The sequence below is a fragment of the Crotalus tigris genome, unplaced genomic scaffold (assembly GCF_016545835.1).
Source record: "Crotalus tigris isolate CLP2741 ecotype Arizona unplaced genomic scaffold, ASM1654583v1 scf7180000020588.15403103151:6194809, whole genome shotgun sequence".
Lineage (NCBI taxonomy): Eukaryota > Metazoa > Chordata > Lepidosauria > Squamata > Viperidae > Crotalus > Crotalus tigris.
This window is the reverse complement of record NW_024098092.1, coordinates 4326889-4347165: the sequence shown is the minus strand read 5'-3', so window position 1 is coordinate 4347165 and position 20277 is coordinate 4326889. Positions and strand designations below refer to the sequence as shown.

The 20277-nt window shown below is 44.7% G+C and overlaps 1 protein-coding gene across 13 annotated transcripts in view; it reads left to right on the top strand.

Annotated features, from left to right (window-relative positions):
• TTC34 (tetratricopeptide repeat domain 34) overlaps nucleotides 1-20277 on the top strand; it is an 88905-nt gene that overhangs the window by 39388 nt on the left and 29240 nt on the right. For 10 of the 13 annotated variants that reach the window (XM_039367831.1, XM_039367828.1, XM_039367830.1 and 7 more), the window contains one exon: nucleotides 2106-2248. Coding sequence is in view for 1 of the 13 variants with exons in the window: in XM_039367819.1 (XP_039223753.1) it covers nucleotides 1683-1685; nucleotides 2106-2248 (146 nt within the window). In the remaining 12 variants the exon portion in view is untranslated. Of the gene's footprint in view, nucleotides 1-1147; nucleotides 1280-1370; nucleotides 1686-2105; nucleotides 2253-20277 lie in introns of those variants that run through there. The other 3 variants (XM_039367819.1, XR_005559709.1, XM_039367821.1) reach the window with 3 other exon arrangements.

Below are 20277 nucleotides of genomic sequence, written 5' to 3'. Positions count from 1 at the left end.
GCTTTCGATGCAACAGGTAGCCGGGTCTGGTGCCCAGAGCAGCCTTTTTTTTTTTTTCTCTCTCCTGCCACCTGATTTAACACTACTTTTGAAAATCACAACTAAAAACACCTTTGTAAAACTTTAACGAGAAAGCTAATGGAAATGGCTTGGCCAGGAAGGGGGAAAAAAACCCCTGCAAATAAAAGGGTAAGCTTTTTTCTTTTTAAACTAAGCCAGAAAGGGGGAAATCGTGTCGTTCTAAATAATAAATCGGGTCTTCTGGATGGGTTAGAGCCTGCTTCTGAATGTATGTGCATATTTAACACACACCACCGTGGGCTGGAGACGGAAGATAAGAGTGGGAATAAAGGAGAACAAATCACCCAATGTAATGGCTTGTTTCAGCCAGAGAAGGCACGGAGTTGTGTAGAGAGTTTTGTGGACAAACCGAGCTGACAAGGCGTTTTTTAAAAAATAAAATAAAAATGGGGAAAAAAAAGTTCCCCACTGACTTTGCTTGGCAGAAGGAAAACACATGAGCTCCGGGACACTGTGACCGTCATAAATACGAGTCAGTTGGAATAATAAGATAGGATTTGGTTCAGTGACAGCAAGTGTGTTACGGAGGGGGTAGTAGGGAAATAAAAGGATTTTCAACCCTGGCGAAATTGGGAGAGCGGGATCTGCTCCAAATATTGTTTCAGCAAAAAGGAAGCAATCAGTGGGATCCCTGGGAAGAGAAGCCAATGGCCAGGGGCATTCTGGGAAGGAAAGCCCAGAGAGTGAGGCATTCTGGGAAGGAAAGTCCACTGAGGCATACTGGGAAGGGAAACCTAGAGAGTGAGGCATTCTGGGAAGAGAAGCTCAGAGGCTGAGGCATCCTGGGAAGGACTATTCACTGAGGCATTCTGGGAAGAGAAGCCGAGAGACTGAGGCATCTTGGAAAGTCCACTGAGGCATTCTGGAAAGAGAAGCCCCGAGACTGAGGAAATGAAGTTCACTGTGGCATGCTGGGAAGTGTAGTCCACAGTCTGAAGAGTGGTCACTGAGGCAGGATTGATTTCTGCCAAGACAACAACAACAACAACAACAACAACAACAAATAGAAACAACTGAATGTTATCCTGACAGGGCTTTTTTTTTTCCCCTCCCTCTTCTCCCTCAGCTCCTGGCTGCAAGAATGACCACAGGAAAAGATTTCTCCCGCCATTTTGTGCAGCTGCAGAGCCCAGCTGGACCTGGCCGAAACTGGAAAGATGGACGCTCAAAATGGCGGCCGAGCAGCCCACACCATGAAGCGAAGGGCCTTCGCCTCTTTTCTCCCCCCCCCCCCATAGCTAAAATAAATGGGGGCCAGAGACGGTCCGGGCTCTACCAAGAGACCAGCAGCTGAGAATGGAGCCCCTTCTCAAAAAAATTAAACCCATCTTTTTTATAAGGAAGCCCCGATAGAAGCATATATGGAGCAGAAGAGCTAAGATGGTGGGTTTTTTTGTAGAAAGTCAGCAGTCCCAGAGAATGAAGTATTTTGGAGAATATTAAAAAAAAAGAAGGACCGAGGGGGATGTGATAGCAATCTGCCAGCATTTGAGGGGCTCCCCCAAAGAAGAGGAGGGGGGTCACCTGAAGGCAGCACAAGAAACAATGGATGGAAGCTAATCAAGGAGAGACGCAACCTGGAATTAAGGAGAAACTTCCTAATGGTGAGGACACTTAACCAGTGGAACAGCTTGCCACCAGAAGTTGTGGGAGATCCATCACTGGAGGCTTTTAAGAAGAGACTGGACAGCCCCCTGTCTGAAATGGTCTAGGGTCTCCTGCTTAAGCGGGGGGGGGGGTTGGGCTAGACGACCTTCAAGGTCCCTTCCAGCTCTATTCTGATTGATTGATTAATTGATTGATTGAAATGGTTTAGGGTCTCCTGCTTGAGCAGGGGGCTGGACTAGAAGACCTCTAAGGTCCCTTCCAGCTCTATTCTGATTCTGATTCACTGTCACCGTGAGGATGCTGCCACGGTTGTCAAGTATGAAAAATGGCCCTAAGGGGCTTTTTCCAAATGATGTTGTTTGAACCGTCACTAAATGAACTGTTGTAATTCGAGGACTACATGTTTTTATTTTCAGAGAGGAGAGGGGCAGCTTCTGGTCCTTTTCGGCTTCCTTTCCAAGCTTCGAACGTCCAGCGCCCGCTTCCTCCAGCCGAGAGACAATCGGCAACAGCTTCGTTTTGTCAACCCAGCATTTAATTCGCCGAGCCGCCTGGACAGGTGGGTGAGTAACGCCGATGTGTTACAAGATTTATTTAATAAGTGTTTGTCGGTCCCTCCGAGTGCCCTATTATCTCTGCCAAGCGTCGTAATGATCACCATCATCATCATAAAAAACACACACACAAACACACACACCCCATCACCGGGACGGCTGAAAGGCCTGCCTTTTTGATAGCCACAATCTGTTATCGGGAAATTGAACTGTCACCCTCGTGTCATGCTCATTTGGGCTGATTAAAGAGATATTAATCTACTGTCATCGTTACAATATCTGTCATCGGATGGCTAGCAGGGGGGAAGGAGGGAGGGAGGGGGTGCGCGATGGCCCTGAGCTCACACAGGAGACCAGGAAGAGGTGAGGACTGAATGTTAATCTAATTCTAGCCTGCTTTCAAAAGCCAGGGAAAACAAGGGAGGATACTTAGGCTGATCCTGGTAACCAGGAACATCCTGCCCATAGAAAGAAGGGACAGAAATGACAGCTGCATGTGGTGGGCTAGCTAGAAATAATTTAACTACAAAACAAGAATAACATGATACCAGAGTTGGAAGGGACCTTGGAGGTCATCTAGTCCAACCCCCTGCTTAGGCAGGAAGCCCTATACCATTTCAGACAAATGGCTGGCCAATCTCTGCTTAAAAACCTTCCAGTGATGGAGCATGCACAATTTCTGGAGGCAAGTCGTTCCACTGATTAATTGTTCTCATTGTCAGGAAATTTCTCCTTAATTCCAGGTTGCTTCTCTAATCAAGGAGAGAAGCAACCTAGAACAAAGGAGAAATTTCCTGACAGTGAGAACAATTAACCAGTGGAACAGCCTGCCTCCAGAAGCTATGAATGCTCCGATACTGGAAGCTTTTAAGAAGAGACTGGACAGCCATTTGTCCGAAATGGTATAGGGTTTCCTGCCTGAGCAGGGGGTTGGACTAGATGTCCTCCAAGGTCCCTTCCAACATTATTATTATTGTTGTTGTTGTTATCATCATCAAGCATCATCATCATCATCATCTATGAAGTCGCTTCTCTCCTTCACTCTTTTTTTTCTAAAAATCCCTTTGCGTTTTTCCTTTCGACAGTCTTGAGATCAAAACCCATCATTTTTCAGTTTGGACCCAAAGTTTTTCTCCCACCCACCCCATTTTTTTTTCTTCTCACCCACCCCCCCAACCGCCCCCCACCCTCGTGCCATTAGCTAACCAAAATGCAGCTTCTGCATACAACTCATGAAATATGTAGAGGATTCTTATTGTGGAATTAACTATTTATCGATTTATAATTTAAAAGATTTATGCCGGTCCATAAAGGAAGGAGGGGAAATATTTTTTTTTCAGGAAAGGTGTGGGTGGGTGGGTGGGCTGGGGGGGGGGTGTCCAACCTCTAAAGAGGGCAGCTGCCTGTCTGCAAATTTGCAAATGTTTCAGCCTTGCTTTTTCGGTGAAGCCAGGAGAATTATTCAAGGCTGTGTGGTTCGATTAATTCACGCATGGAAGGATGATGCTTTCTTTCTGGGCTCTTGAGGTTTTTACCCCAGGCTGCACCTTCCGCAAAGTGCTTTGCTTGCAGTTTTGCAACTGGGATGTGTTTAGGTGTGTGGGAGGCACTCTCAGAAGTGTTGGTGTCTCGAGTGAAGCTTGCACCGTGAGAGAAAGGCCAAGAGGGAACCACGATGGGAGCATTGCTGAGCCAGCAAACTTCAAACTAGCAGGCGTGAAAAAATAAAAAAAATAAAAATCGGTGCATCAGCCACGCAATGAAATTCAAAGATTTCCACTCGGAAATCAGAGGCTTTAGAAAACTTTGCGGGTCACGCTTCCTGCAGTGGCCTTGCAGGTCTGCAAAGAACACTTGCACAAAAAACACGAGATGATGTGCAGGAGATGCTTTTGAAATGAAGCACAGGTTTTAGGTTTCTCCCATTGTGTATCAGCTTGAGAAGTACATACGTTTGGTTTCTCTTTAGGGATCAGTTTATTTAGTTTATAGGGCCACCCAGTTAACTAATAGCTCAAACTGGCTTGTAAGTACTACAAATGTATGCATTTTTATCCTTCGGTTTTCTTTCTTTCTTCCTTTCTTTCCATCCATATCTATCTATCTATCTATCTATCTATCTATCTATCTATCTATCTATCTATCTATCTATCTATCTATCTATCATCTATCTATCATCTATCAATCATGTCTGTCTATCTCTCTGCCTCTGTCTCTCTCTCTCTCCCTCTCTCTTTCTCTAACATAGAAGTGTTTGCAATTTGCTTCTTTATCCAAGTGCTAACCAAGTTCTTCCCTGTTAAACAAAAGTGGTACCCAACTGGGCCCTTTACAAATATTTTTTACTACAGTAGTGATAATAGTATGCCTTTCTGTTGGGCCTAGAACAGTGGTTCTCAACCTTTCTAATGCCGTGACCCCATAATACAGTTCCCCATGTTGTGGTGACCCCCAAGTGGGTGTGGCCACCAATAAGAGGGAGTAGGACAGCTAGGGAAAAGGGAAAAAAATGGCGGACAGCATGGTTTGGCGACCCCCGTGAAATGGTCATTCGACCCCAAATGGGGTCCCGACCCACAGGTTGAGAACCACTGGCCTAGAACAACATCATCCAAGGTGTGTGTGTGTGTGTGTGTGTGTGTGTGTGTGTCTAAACTCAAGTTAGCGACTTTGCCAAAATTTTGGGAGAACATTTCCTGCACCAAGTTGTCTTCACACTTTCTCCTTCAGGATGGGGGGGGGGGAAAAGTTGGAATGGACTTTTGATCTTCTTTTGTGGAGGTTGAATATGTGCCCTCAGATTGGTTCAACTCTTACAGGCTACGCTGATTGATTTTCTTCACCATGATCTATCCATAACCTGATCACTGGTATAACTGAGCCCATCCAGCTTGCTGCTGGCCGTCCTCTTCTCTTTCCTTTCACTGTTTCCAGCGTTATAAACTTCTCCAAGGAGACACATCTTCACACCGTGTGTCCCTGGTACAATAAGCCAAGCCTGGCCTTTTCTGCTGTGGAGATAAAACCCGAGTTGATTTGTTCCAGGATCCATTTGTGTGCTTCCTTGGGTGTCCATGTCTCCTCAGGCATCTCCCCGACACCCAAGTTGAAAAGCATCCGTAGTCTTTGTCTCCTTCAACTTCATAATCCAACTTCTGCTTCTCAAGGCAGAAAAGTTGGGTAAATATGCCCATTCTTAATTTAATTTGAAATATCTCTTGCGCTCCCTTCAATAACTGTTCCCCAACAAGTCCCTCCTCTTAATTCAGATTTTGCTGCTAATAGTGTCTAGTGGGGAATCTACCTGGTTTCTATGTGTGCATGTGTGTGTGTGTATTTCAAAAAAACCCCTGCTTAGTTGTCACTCAACACTCCAGAGCATAATTACCCCGGTCCGATCAGACACAAACCTAGAAGCGTCTTAATGGATTATACTTGAGAAAGCAGCAATCCAGCTTTTCATTCCACAATTTATAAATAACCACAGCTCATGGTTGGAAAGAGGTAGCTACTATAAATAATGATTATTTGAAGACTCCTGTGCCACGGTTTCCCTACCTGGCAGAAGGATTAGCCTTTGCGAAGATAATTATGGGCGTATCAGAAGCTAATGGGAAAGAATATTATTTTATTTTTATTTTTTTAAAAAAACCTGGTAGAATAAAAAAAAAAGCAAAGGGAACACTATGGTGAAAAGCTAAGAGGCCTTTTCCTGGTATGATATTACCTCAGGGGAATGTTTGCCTTTAATAAAGTGTTAGATATAAATATTGTGCCTCAACAAAACTTGATCCGCAGAAAACAACCGGTAACAAAGCCTTTTTCCGCTCGGATATCCAGGATATTCAGCGCCATTTTGCCTGAATGCTGAAAAAAGTGTTCCCCTGCTGCCATTCAGCCTGACGAAAGTATAGAATAGAGCAGGAAGGGACCTTTGGAGGTCTTCTAGTCCAGTCCCCTGCTCAAGCAGGAGACCTAGGCCTAGATCATGTCAGACAGGTGGCTGTCCAGTCTCTTCTTAAAAACCTCCAGGGATGGAGCACCCACAACTTCTGGTGGCAAGTCGTTCCACTGGGCTGATTGTCCTCACTATTAGGAATTCGAAGTTGCTTCTCTCCTTGATTAGTTCCCATCCATTCTTTCTTGTCTTGACTTCTGGTGTTTTGGAAAGTAAGTTGACCCCCTCCTCCTTGGGGCACCCCTCAAATATTGGAATGCAGCTATCGTGTCCCCCACTTAGTCCTTCTTTTCTCCAGGCTACCCAGTTCCTGCCATCAAAGTTCACACAAGCTGAAAAGTCCACAGCCACGGATGCCATCAAGGGATGTCTGGTTTAAGAGCCAACTTTGGCCGGGTGCGTTCAAATGGAAGAATGCAGTTAGTTCCGAATTGGGGTGAGGGGACCACCCCGATATTTTGAAACAAGAAACTACACATACACATACACACACACCCCAAAAAAGTTTGAAGCACCGTGAGAAGAAACGAGGAAAGTGAAGAAACGGGATGCTGGAATTCTGCAGAAAGTCAACGTCAGACGAATGCTAGCAAGCTGGGTGGTCGGATTTTAATCTTAGGCCGCTGGAGATACCCTGACTGTCATCTTGGTGGGTCTTCTTCTGTTTCCAGGCCATTACAGCTGACAGGGCTGGTGGACAGCCTGTCAGTCATTCTTGTGTCCCCCCCCCCCTGCCCCCGGGAGAGTCCCATCCCTTTAATGGCTCTTCCAGGAAGACCTTAGTGGTGATTCTGCTAACATATCTCAAGCATCTATTTCAGGTTGCTGAATCCGTGAGCAGCGGAGTAGAAGGGAAGACCAGAGTATAGAATTTAGAAGAGCAGAGTTGGAAGGGATCTTGGAGGTCTTCTAGTCCAACTCCCTGCTCAGACTGGAAACCCTATACCAGGGGTAGGCAACCTTGGCTCTTTTATAACTCGTGGACTTCAACTCCCAGAATTCCTGAGCAGGAATTCTGGGAGTTGAAGTCCACGAGTCATAAAAGAGCCAAGGTTGCCTACCCCTGCCCTATACCATTTCAGATAAATAGTTGTCCCTACCCCTAACATAGGAAGCACAGTTGCAGGAACTGGGTATACTTGGTGAAAAGAAGGGGTGATAGCAGTCTTCCAATATCTAAGGGGCTGACACAAAGAAGGGGGGGTTGGAAACAACCTGTTCTCCAAAGGTAGAACAAGAATGGATGGATGGAAACTAATCAAGGAGAGAAGCAACTGAGAACGAAGGAGAAATTTCCTGACAGTGAAAACAATCTACTCGTGGAATAAATTCCCTTCAAAAGTTGTTGGTGCTCCATCACTGGAGGCTTTGAAGGCGAGACTGGACATCCATTTGTGAGAAATAGTATAGGTCTCCGGTGTAAGCAAGAGGGTTGGACTAGATGACCTCCAAGATCCCTCCCAACTCTGTTAACTGTTAGAAGGGGCATGATTCCCTTATTCATCCAGAAAGACATTACACCTCTTTTTCTGATTTTTTTTTTTCACCTCTGAAAAGAGAACTCCTATTTATTTTCGCAACTTTAGGTATGAAATCAAAATTGTGGGCTATCTTAGGTACCGCTTGCCTTTTGGTCAAGCTGGCAAACCGTGTCATTTACAAAGAAAACGAAAGAGAGAATTTTTCTCTCTTACACAGACAGAAAAATGTTTCTCTTTTCCTTAGCCTAAAGATCCTTAGATGTCCCCAGAAGTCGCTTAAGCAAATCTAACTAAACAGGCTGAAATCTGATCCGTCTCTACGGCTACCAATGTTTGCCCAGCTAATGTCATAAAACCTTTTTTTTTCTCCCCTATTTGAGCTCGCCCATGTCATCAATGCGAAAATAAAGGAAAAAAAAAAAAGAGGGGGTGTAAAAAAAAAAATCAACTCCAGACACCAAGCATCTGTAAATCTTTACGCTAGTTTAAATTTAGGCTTTCTAAATCTTGCTGAACAATAAATGTTAGCAGTAAATACACATTTACAGCCGTTTATTGCAGTTAGTAATAAACTGTAGTAAACACACAGCTTCAACCCTTGGAAATTTTGCGCTGTTTGCGTTCTTCTCCAATTAATGGACAGCCACTGGACCACCATAGGCATGCCGGGAAAATAAAAGTGGGGGACACAAACCCAGTCCAGATTTTTGAAAGTTGAGTTGTTGAAAGTGAGCTTGTAAGTCAAATTCTATTCTCAAACCGATGGGATCTGATTCAGTTGAACACAGCAAATCAATCATTCGGGTGGATGGTTCAGTTAAAATCTGAAGATTGTGAAGTGAACATTTTGCACAGTTCATCAGCGCAGCAGGCTTGAAGCAAAGCATAGGCAGTCCTTGACTTACAATATTTCATTTAGTGACCATTTGAAGGTGCAGTGGCAGTGACCCACACTTATGACCATTGCAACACCCCCATGATAACACAATAAAAATTCCGATGCTTGGGCAACTAGCTCATATTAATGACAGTTGCAGACTAGGGGTGACAGGATAGCAGTCTTCCAGTATCTCAGGGGCTGCCCCAAAGAAGAGGGAGTCAAGCTATTCTCCAAAGCGCCTGAAGGCAGGACGAGAAGCAACGGATGGAAGCTCATCAAGGAGAGAAGCAACCTAGAACTAAGGAGGAATTTCCTGACAATTAATCCATGGAACGACTTGCCACCAGAAGTTGTGGGTGCTCCATCACTGGATGTTTTCAAGAAAAGATTGGACAACCATTTGTCCGGAATGGTTAGGGTCTCCTGCTTAAGCAGGGGGCTGGACTAGAAGACCTCAAGGTCCCTCCCAACTCTGTTATTCTCTTATTCGGTTAACAGGTGCGACAACTGTCTTGCTTATCAATGGAAAGTCTTCTCCCAAATCATTGTTCTAAGTCCAGGACTACCTGTATATCTAATTTTATTTTACTGAAAAGATTTACGCAGCTACAAAGAGGCTAACTCGTGTTTTTCCCCCAGCTTGCTAAAACACAAGGCATGTTGCAATGAACTTCACTCTCCTTCCTTTCCCACGTTGAAGCCTGCCATCTTTGGAAGATTCCAGCTAATTTTGGAAGAGCGAGGCCAACATCTCTCTCTTTCCCCCAAAGCCCACTTTTTCATCCATCCAACACGTGACCCTTGCCCAGGGAGAAATGTGGTACCAATTACCCCGGAGAGCTGTCTTTGGGACAATTCCCATCGAGACAGCCAACCGCATATTTACGAAGCTGGTTGCATCGGGCCCTAATGAAACAATTAAGCCGGGGTCCTTTTCTTTGATGTCAATGTGGTAATTTTTACAAAAACATGGCCGAGTGATAGATACCCATAGCTCAAGAGTCCTTAATTGTATTTAATTTGTTTGGAATACGCGTGTGTTTTTCATTAGGGCTGGACTTTCGCCCACATGTTTTGAGAACAGCTGTCAAAGAAAATTAAGGCTCACTTTGCTTTCAAAGTCACTGGATTTTATCAGGCTGGGACAAGCATCTTCCAGCAGAAGTTACCGATAACTAGAGAGGCTTCAGAAGAAGGGAGAAGAAAAGAAGAAGAAAAAAACCCTGAAAAGAAACGAAATGAACGGAGCTGATGGTGTTCAGAACGTTTACATTTCTTCTGCAGGGTTTAATTTTTGCCTGTGGGTTTTCTTCTTTGCGTTCACGAAACTGCCTCACGCAAGCCAACATTTTGATCATTAGCTGGGATTCATCGATTGATCATTTGGTGGTCTGCCGCTGGCACGAAGCAATGGTTTGTTCGAATCTTGGTTTGCTGGCTTTACTGCAGTCGGCTGCGTTTGTTAAAGCTGCAAGAGCCAATGAAACACGATTCGGCCATTGTACAGGAACAGGGCTGCTCTTTCTTTAGATTTTTCAAACCCAGGTTTTTTTTAAAGGAAAGCAGAGCAAAAAGAAAATAAACATTCTGGATTGCAGGTTGTCCAGTTTTAAACGAAAAGTTTGGAAGCCGGGCTTGATCGCGGGGTCTGCAGCTGTGCCCTTCATTAATTCCAACATTTTGTTGACGATCAACACTGTCAATCACACTTAGCCTGGTTTCACAGTCCCCTGCGTCGGTTGTTAATGCCACATCTCTTAGGTGAGGGACCCAGATTTTGAAACTTTTAATCTCCAGGCCCTCTAGAAGCGGAGAGAAAATGTTATTTGACAGGGATCTCTGGCTGCAAAATGTCAAAGAGAAAAAGGAACATTAGCAAAGCCTAACTGAAAAAGTTAATTTTGGAGTTCTCATTTAATCATTCCTCTTTCTTTTTCTTTCTTTCTTTCTTTCTTTCTTTCTTTCTTTTTCTTTTTTCTTTCTCTTTCTTTTCTCTCTCCCTCCCTCCCTCCCCTTCCTTCCTTCCTCCCTCCCTCTTTCTTTCTTTCCTTCTTTCTTTCTTCCTTCCTTCCTCCTTCCCTTCCTTCTTTTTTCTCTTCCTTTCTCTTCCATCTCCTTCTTTCTATACCTTTCTTTATTCCTTCCTTCTCTTCCCTCCCTCTTTCCTTCTTCCCTTCCTCTTCCTTTTCTCTTCCCTTCCTCTTCCTTTCCTCTTTCCTTCCCTTCCTCTTCCCAGCCCAGATCCTAAACTACTTCCCCCTGCGAGAACCTATTCTTGGCTTCTTCATCCCGGGAGACCAGCAATGGGCCGGGGCCATTACAGATCCCCAGCAATTGCAGAAGATGAGTTGGTGGGGGCTCTTAAAGTGGGAGCAGTCTCCCTCCCTGACAAGCCTCATCGAATATGCATGCTCTCATTAGCATATGCGATAATAGCTCCCTGAAGGGGACCAGGCCATAAAACTTTAAGTAGAAATCAAAACAGGAGCAACCACCGCAGGAGGAGAGATGGGGACCGGGAGGAGAGAAAAACGGGATGTTGTCACAAGTCAAAAAAGCAGGCCCGAGGGCGAATCTCAGCCGCAGCCAAGCCCAGGCACCCATAACTCTTGCACTCGTCACCATGCAAATGGTAATGGAGCTGAAGTCCATGAATACGATCAGATGGCTGTGGAGCATTAATTGAGATAATATGCCTTTTCCCTTGGTGACACACAACCGTACGTCAAGCAGGGGCCGTAGCAAAATGATGGCAACGTTTTTTGGAAGAGATGAATGGCAGCTGTCAAAGGAGCTGGGCCAGGGCGCTAGAGCCCGACTCGTGAATTCGAGGGGCCACGGCTGGGTGGGTGGGTGGGTGGGGGAGGAATAAGACACCCCGTGCTCATCCAATTCATCAGTGCACTGGTTTTTCTGAGGCTCCGCTTTTCATTTTGCGCCATTAGGGTCTTCCCTGGGGGGTTTTTAAAGAAGAGATTGGACAACCATTTGCCTGAAATGGTCTAGGGCTTCCTGCCTGAGCAGGGGGTTGGACTAGATGACCTCCAAGGTCCCTCCCGACTCTGTTATTCTGTTAGTCTGCTGCCTGGCGGACTAACATCATTTCCCTGGACATTTCTCAAAGCTGTAATCTGATTTATTCTCCTGAATTACGTCCTTAACCGGATCTCTTTGCTCCTTCACCTCCGATCAAACATCCCTTACCCATCTCACCCACTTACTCCAAGGTCATTCTAGGCCCTGTTTCGGCAGATAACTCCAAATTGCATGGACCATCCTTCCTTGGGAGATCTCACACACACCCCCTCCCCGTGCTTTGGCACCCCAAAGAAGCCAGGCGGTGCAGAGGGCCGACAGCCGTTAGATATTTATGAAGTTTATCCAGAGCTCCATTTAACCGGCTGCCACGCAGTTTATCACCCAACTATTGAACGCCAGAGCAAAGAGGTAGGAAAATAGCAACATAAAAAATTCATCTCGGATGAGGAGGGGGCGCAGGGGAATGAGGGAAGGAAGGAAAGTAGGATTTGACGGTGCATCGTGATAAGTCTCTCCCATCACGGCACACAGGCCGGAGTTGTGCGTTTGCAGATGTGTGCAATGCCTGTTGTAGAAGGAAAGAAAGGGAGGCGGGGGGGGGGAAGAAGTATTTGCTGATGTTCGTTGTTTAGAAAGCCCCATTTGGGGGTCTCTGGTTTGGGTCAGTGGGGGGCCAGACAGAAGAAAGGTTCCCTGGGGCTCTAATAATTGTAACTGTCAGGCAAAAAAGGTATGGGTCTTCTGACAGGCTGGCAGTGACCTGACTTTTGCCCGCTAAGAAATATATATGAAAACTATCGCCCGAGGCCCCAGCCGTAGAATCCAGGAGGATGGATGCTCATGCATGCGAGCACACACAAACACAGACACACACACTTCGGTTGGTGGATTCTGCTTGCAAAGCTGGAAGCTCTTTGTGCCTCAGTGCTGCCTCCGTTGTCTTTTCCCCCACCTGTCCTTCCTTCTCCTTCCTTCCTTCCTTCCTTCCTTCCTTCTTCTTCTTCTTCTTCTTCTTCTTCTTCTTCTTCTTCTTCTTCTTCTTCTTCTTCTTCTTCTTCTTCTTCTTCTCCTTCTCCTTCTCCTTCTCCTTCTCCTTCTCCTTCTTCTCTTCTTCTTCTTCTTCTTCTTCTTCTTCTTCTTCTTCTTCTTCTTCTTCTTCTTCTTCTTCTTCTTCTTCTTCTTTTTGAGGTCAATCCAGGATGCTACTGATGTTTTCTTCCTCAGGATGTCTGGGTTTTAAAAATTGATGGCTGTCTTCTGTTCTTAAATCTGCCCTCTTTTGGGTTAGAAAGGGAAGCTGAACTGGCAACGGTCCCCAATTAATTTGCTGTTTTGATTCCCTGATGGAATCTGCTTGGGTTATCTCCATGGAAGGGTGCGTGGATAAAATGCTGGCTTCTGTCTTAACATTAGCGCCAAGTATAGCACTATTAAAACCAGACTGCTCTCCTCCTCCTGCTCCTCCTCCTCCTCCTCCTCCTCCTCCTCCTCCTCTTCCTCCTCCTCCTCCTCTCTGCAAACTCCACTCCCTTCTGGCACTGATGATGTTCCCTAGTTGGGTCATGAAATGTCTGCGAGAAAACAAACAAGTTCAGAGAGCACCAAGGACCACTCGTTTCTCCTCCTCCTCCTCCTCCTCCTCTCAACCTTGGCAACTTTAAGACTTGTGGACTTCTGGGAGTTGAAGTCCACAAGTCTTAAAGTTGCCAAGGTTGAGAACCCCTGTCCTAGTTGAACGAGAAGATATCCAAGGTCCCTTTTCATCTCTGTTATTCTATACTCCCTTCCTTCCTTCCTTCCTTCCTTCCTTCCTTCCTTCCTTCCTTCCTTCCTTCCTTCCTTCCTTCCTTCCTTCTTTCCTCCCTCCCTCCCTCCCTCCCTCCCTCCCTTGGTCGCTTTCCTTCCTAGAAAGGAACCAACCTGAGAAATTTCCTATCACTGAGAACAATTAATCATCCTCCAGCAGTTGTGGGGGCTCCATCACTGGAAGGTTTTCAAGAAGAGACTGGACAGCCATTTGTCTGTAATGGTACTATAGGGTCTCCTGCTTGAGCAGGGGGCTGGACTAGATGACCTATAAGGATCCTGCCAGCTCTGTTACTCTATTGTTCTCTAGTGGAGGAAAGGCTGTGATCACAATGAAGATGTGCTTCTAAACACAAAAACAAGGAACAAAAGTGCTCGACAAGCGTTGTCTGACACTGAATTTGGTATTTGCATTCCTTGGATAAGAGGGTGGAGGTTAATAAAATGTCATCGCTGTTGCTGGGGTTATTCATGTCACAAATTATTAGTCTGTGGAGTCAGGCCAAGGGGGAAAGAAACTCAAGGGGCTGACAGGACATACATTTTATTAAATTTGTTAAATAAAATTAAGGAAAAATGTTGGCAAGAGTATTAGGTCTATTTGCTGTGTTGACTAAAATCTCCCTCCCTCTCCCTCTCTCTCTCTCTCTAAATAAAAAGCGGGATAAAAATATAATCATAAAAATAAAACGAAAGGTTAAAAACTGACCGCACGAAACACCTAGCATATGAAACGACGTAAAATACAATAACATCCATCTAATATGAACGCATATAAAACGCAATCGTAGAAAAAGAACCGAATGGACTCCTAAAACAAAAACTAACATAAATGCACACCGATAACAACCTGTTAATCATAGAAAAGAAATAAAACGATTAAAACCAAGTCTACTAATACACATGAGATCCTAGGAAATAAACAGAATAAAATCAACCCAAAGAGATAAAAATCACAATGCAAACAGCTGTAAAAGGTGATTGTGTGGACTGAACAGATCTGCAACGATCTTCTAAAACACGCAACGTGAAAGGAGAGCCAGCTCCCCGGCTTTGTCTGGCTGCAGTGACGCTGCACACCCCGTCCCAGCGGTGTGATTGTGAAGTTGTGGCACGCTCCTTACCTGTGGCTCTCCAGGGCTTTCCAGGGCCTCCTAATGTTATCGCTTCTCAGGTGAAGCTGGGCGCATGAAAGACCTCAATGTCACTCAGGGTGCAGGGACAGGAGGAACGTGACCCCGGGGAAGGGCGCGGGACCCTTTCTCCACCCCCCCTACCCCCAGAACATGATAATTTTCTGCATCAAATATTTTGATAATTAAACAAAGCTGATCAAAAACTGGCCTGTCTCGAGGGCACTGGAAATCAGAGGGCCATTAAATGCAAGAGTCAGAAATTGCCCGAGGCAAAGGACTACAGATTAATGGCAGTGCGGTAATGGATTTTCCCAAGGACTGGGACACAGGAGACAGCCTCGGCCTTGCCAGTCCGGGGATGCGGCTGTTAAAGGAACAGTAATATTAAATCACCGGGTCTCCGTGGGGGCGCAGGGATGGAAGGACAGGGGGGGGGGCATCTGGGATTCCAGTAAGGCAAGAGGCGTAAAAATCACCTCCCAACAATGGGGATCATAAGCTCATGGCAGTGAAGCCGGGCAGAGTCTAGATCTTCCAGCTGATATTAAAAGGCACACAAACACACAGACAGACAGACAGACAGACACACATGCACGAAGCCATTTCATGCAAGCCATCCTTTGGGGGGGCTCGGGGGCAACCATCTTATTTAGAACCGATTTCATGCTTCTTTTTAAGCTCCTCTCTTTCCTTGCGGAAGGATAACTTCAGAAGTTGTGGGTGCTGCCTCCCTGGAGGCTTTTGAGAAGACAGTGGACAACCCTTTGTCTGGAATGGTGCGTGTGTGGGGGGGTGTCACCTGCTTGAGCAATGGGCTGGACTAGAAGACCTCCAAGGTCCCATCCAGCCCTAAGTTTGTATGATTCTGAGATAGATAAGATTCATGACCAGAAGATAGACAGAGGGATGGATGGATGGATGGATGGATGGATGGATGGATGGATGGACGCATGGATGGATGGATGGATGGATGGATGGAAGGAAGGAACTGCCTGCCTTCAGAATGATTAGATTAGATAACCTTTATTGTCACTTTTTTCCTGTGGGCACAATGGCACACGTTAAAAACGAAATTTAGTGGCTTCCTCTCAAAGAAGTTGTGGGTGCTCCCTCATTGTCTGGAATGGTATAGATTGTCTTGCTTGAGCAGGGGGCTGGACTAGAAGACCTCCAAGGTCCCTTCCAACTCTGTTATTCTGATTACTACCCCCCTTCCTCCCTTCCTTTGGCCGTAATTGACCAAAAGGAATATTTTGGGTCCAATGAAAAGAAGGCTGCTTTGAGTACGACTCTTTTAAAGTAATAAATTTGCCGGTGAAGGAGATTACCTCTAGTCGACATCCATCCATCCTTTCTTTGAAGGGGGGAGAGGAAAAGAGAGAACAAGAGGACTCTGAATTAAGATTCAGCTTTATCTTCGGAGCAGTGCAGGCGGGGATGAGTTGAAATAAAAGCCACGTGGAAAGAGATGCCCATCTTCTTCTCAAGTTTGTTTCAACCTCATTAAAGGTGATTATCTCACTGCAGAAGCTTGTCTCCTGGCCTAACCTTCCACCTTTTCAAACAGCCACCTAGTCCAAACAACTTCGACCCATTTCTCTAATAAAATAATTGAACAATAACAGGTAGAGGGAACAGTCTCCTGGAATGGATTAACCTCTCTTGAGAATGTTCTCGGTGCACAGCTGGATATATATGGGAACCAGATGACCATTTAGAAAATCGGAAACAACATTTTAGAATGGACTCGTGTCCTGATAGTTTTTATCCAGGAGTTTTTCTTGTTATCCGTGCTGAGTTTATGCCCTGTTAGACTGGACAAAATTTTGTTCTGCTAATCAGATAAAGTGGAAGGAAGGAAGGAAGGAAGGAAGGAAGGAAGGAAGGAAGGAAGGAAGGAAGGAAGGAAGGAAGGAAGGAAGGAAGGAAGGAAGGAAGGAAAATAATATATAGTATTTTTTCCCAGCAAATCTATTCTTCAGGAATTCAAGCTCCAGCCAAGTATATATATACAGATATGCTTACCTGTATATATTTAGGTGAATAATTGCTTCAGCACTGTGCCTAATATCCTTCCCTTTCTTATTTTTCATTTGCTTTATCCTTCCTTCCGCTTTTCTTTCTCTTTCTCTCTTTCTTTTCCTTTGCAATTCTCATTTGCTTAGAAAACACATGGCTTCTGAATACGTTCTTTGAAAGGAATCACTTAGCATTAAAGTAAAGTAATCATGGTTTTACAAAGAAAAGCAATGGGGAAAACTTGTTTCTGTTTCTACCAGACAAAATGCTTTGCTTGGTCACCGAGGTGAATTTTTTGAAGCTGGAACACTATCCAAATAAAGAATATTCCAGCCAGTGAACTAATTAGTTCAAAGGCAAATTAATCCGCCATAGTTTTATAGGATTTTTATTTTGGGTTCCATCCTGTTTCTACATCCGCCTAAATTCACGACTTTCTTTTATCTAATTCCTCTGAAAAGAAATAAAAGTTTTTCCATTTCTTTCTTTTTTTTTAATGCAGGCATTTGAGATGGATTTTTTTTACCCAAGCATGCACTTCTGAGCCAAAAGCTCTTACTCTAAAATTTAGCAGAATCCAAAAAAAAAAGTGTTCTAATTGAATTATTAATCTAGGAAGTGTCAGTTTGCTTAAAAACAAAATTGTCAGGCATTCTTAATCCTCTCCCTCCCTACTTGCCTCCCTCTCTTTTCTCTTTAACGGGCACAAAATATATGGTTAAAACTCAAGACGGTAGAGAGCTAAGTGTTATTTCAGTATTGATTAAGATCCTGGGGTTTTCCTAACTCTCTCCATACATCCTTAGATAGATAATGGTTTAATAAAGCACTCTGTTTTTTATTTAAAGGACTGGTAGTAAAACTCAGATCAGATTTCTCACTTGGTGGGTTGAAAAACCGCTTACGCTCATTTCTGCAATGTAAAACGACACTATATCAAATCAAACATTTCCAGATGTGACCAGCTTGGGCGTATTAGCAAGAGACAGGAGAACTGGGGAAGGTGGTAGAAAAAAAAAACGCAATAAAAAGCAGGATTCCCAGGGCGTTTTGGTAAAGTAGGTTTCGCACGCCACCTGCTGGCCAAAAGGGTTACAAGGAAAGAAACTCTGATTTTTGACTCCTGCATCCAGGCGTAAGAAAAGTAGCTTTTTGAACTGAAAAACCATCCTGCGTTTCTCTCACCTCCTAAGAATAAGATAGAAAAACGGAAGCCTGTTCCCACAACTCCCTTGATAAGGGTACCAAGAATGAGGGAGAAAAACGGAAGCCTTTTCCCACAATTTCCTTGCTATGGGTACCAAGAATGCGGTAGGAAAACGGAAGCCTGCTCCCACAGCAACCTTGATACGGCTAACACGAATGAGGCAGAAAAACGGAAGCCCGTTCCCACAACTCCCTTGATTTTAGGACTGAATTATAGGAAAACTCTGGGATTTCACAGCAGGATAGCTAAGCCTTAAAAATCTAAGATTAAAAACTTTCAAACTCAGCAATGCTTTGCTATTGTTAAAAACACGGCCCTTTTTCAATCATCACGCAAGTTGACTGAAATTCTCCATTCTCCGTTGCACTGATTCAAAAACTTTGGTTTTTATTTGTTTATTGTTTCGTTAAGTCTGAACAGCAACAGAACTGTAAAACTGGGAAGAATGAAAGCTTGTTGATCCCCAGTAAAGCTTAACTGGACGTCCTTCTTTAAGGTCATAATCCTATTTTCATGGGTGGGAATTTTGCCAATATTCCTGGCAGTGGGGCAAAAAAAAAAAATCACAAAAATTAGAGGGAAAAACAAACAGGGCACTGCTTTCAAAAGTTGTATCCCAGAAAGATGGGTGCATCTGTTTCTCTTTGCTTCAAGGTTTGTTTGTTTTTTAAGTCTCATTTATGGAGGCACTGACAAATCTCTATATTCTTACTTTTGGACAAAAAAATGAATCAAAAGAGATATTCACTCCCCTATATTAGCTAAGTTCCAAGATCAAAAAAGGCAGGTTGCCACGTGGGTCACAAAAAACCTAGCATCTGTCCTAAAAAAAAAAAAAAAAGGTAGCCATCTTAATTCAAAACCACATATTTTATATCATGTTAGCAGGTTTTCAGCACCACTCACAGGTAGCTGAAATCAAATTATCCTTCATGAAAGACCAAGGGATCTTTTTTACCCAGGAAAGTTTGTGATAATATACGACCGAGTCTCGGTTAGTGCTGGACTTGAAGAAATAATGCATTTTCAATGGAGAGCTTGTTGGACAAGGAGCTTGGCTAATTCTTCCAACATGAGTGGATTTCTTTTTGACAGAGACAGAGAGAGAGGGGAGGGGGAGAAAGAGAAAGGGAGGGAGGAAAAATCAAAACATTCCTTTACTCAACTCCTGGAAAAAATCAATTTAGCTTCTCTACCTCTAGCAGAACCAAGATGGGAGAAGACTGACCTCGTCTTGATCTGCTCCTGGTGAAACGGAGACTCAAGAGGAGAAAATAGAAAGAAACAGGAAGGAAATGGAGATGGTGTAATTCAATGAAAATGCCTATTAAGAAATTATTTGGGAACTTCCTGCACTGGGCATGGGTGGGTGGGGAGGAGTTTGGACAAGAGGTACTTAGTTTTAGATTTAAAAAGTGTTTTTGGAGACAAGCTGAAATGCTTCAGTCCAAAGTATGAAAAGCCAGATGGAGATAAATGGGAGGAGGAGGAGGAGGAGGGGGAGGATAGTTTCCTTGATTGTCCTCCACATGGATAGTTAACAGAATAACGGAAGGGACCTTGGAGGTCTTCTAGTCCAACCCTCTGCTCGAACAGGTTGTCCAGTTTCTTCTTAAAAACCTCCAGCGATGGAGCACCCACAACTTCTGGTGGCAAGCAGTCCCACTGATTAATTGTCCTCACTGTCAGGACATTTCTCCTTAGTTCTAGGTTGCTTCCCTCCTTGATCCGTTTCCATCCGTTGCTTCTTGTCCTGCCTTCAGGGGCTTTGGAGAATAGGTGGATCCTCCTCCTTCTTTGGGGCAGCCCCTCAAATATTGGAACCCTGCTATCACGTCCCCCCTATTCCTTCTTTTCACTAGACTAGGCGTAGCCAATTCCTGCCACCGTTCTTCTGGGCTACCTTGATCCCGGGGCCCCTTCCCATTTTGGATTAGATCAGAAAGCCAGTTTTGTTCCCTCCAAATTCTGCAATCCGTAGTTTGCAGAAAGTGAAGCGGAAGCTGGCCCAGCCATTCCTCCCCCCCCCCCGCCTCCATTTTTTCCCTTTTCACCCACCCTTTGGAGTTAATTCAGTTTGGGCCTCTTTTGAGGTCTCTCTCTCTCTCTCTCTTTCTCTCTCTCTCTCTCTCTGCATCTCAGGAGCTCAGGAGCGCAGCCTGTATTCGCTCTTCCCCTCGGGAAGATATGCCAGGCGTGCCGGCTGGCCCATACATCTCTGTCAAAATCTCTATGAATAAATTAACCTTTTTAAAGATTAGTGCACCTCATACCACAGGCTTTGGGGGCACCTCTCCTCCCGCCGCCAAGAGAGGCAGAACAACTGCTAAAAATGTTTTGACAGGCAGCGCCAAGGTGCTGAAAGAAAGAAAGAGAGAGAGAGAGAGAGAGTGTGTGTGTGTGAGAGAGAAAGAGAGAGAGAGAGAAAGGGAAGAAAAGAAAGAAAGAAAGAGAAAGGAAGGAAGGAAGGAAGGAAGGAAGGAAGGAAGGAAGGAAGGAAGGAAGGAA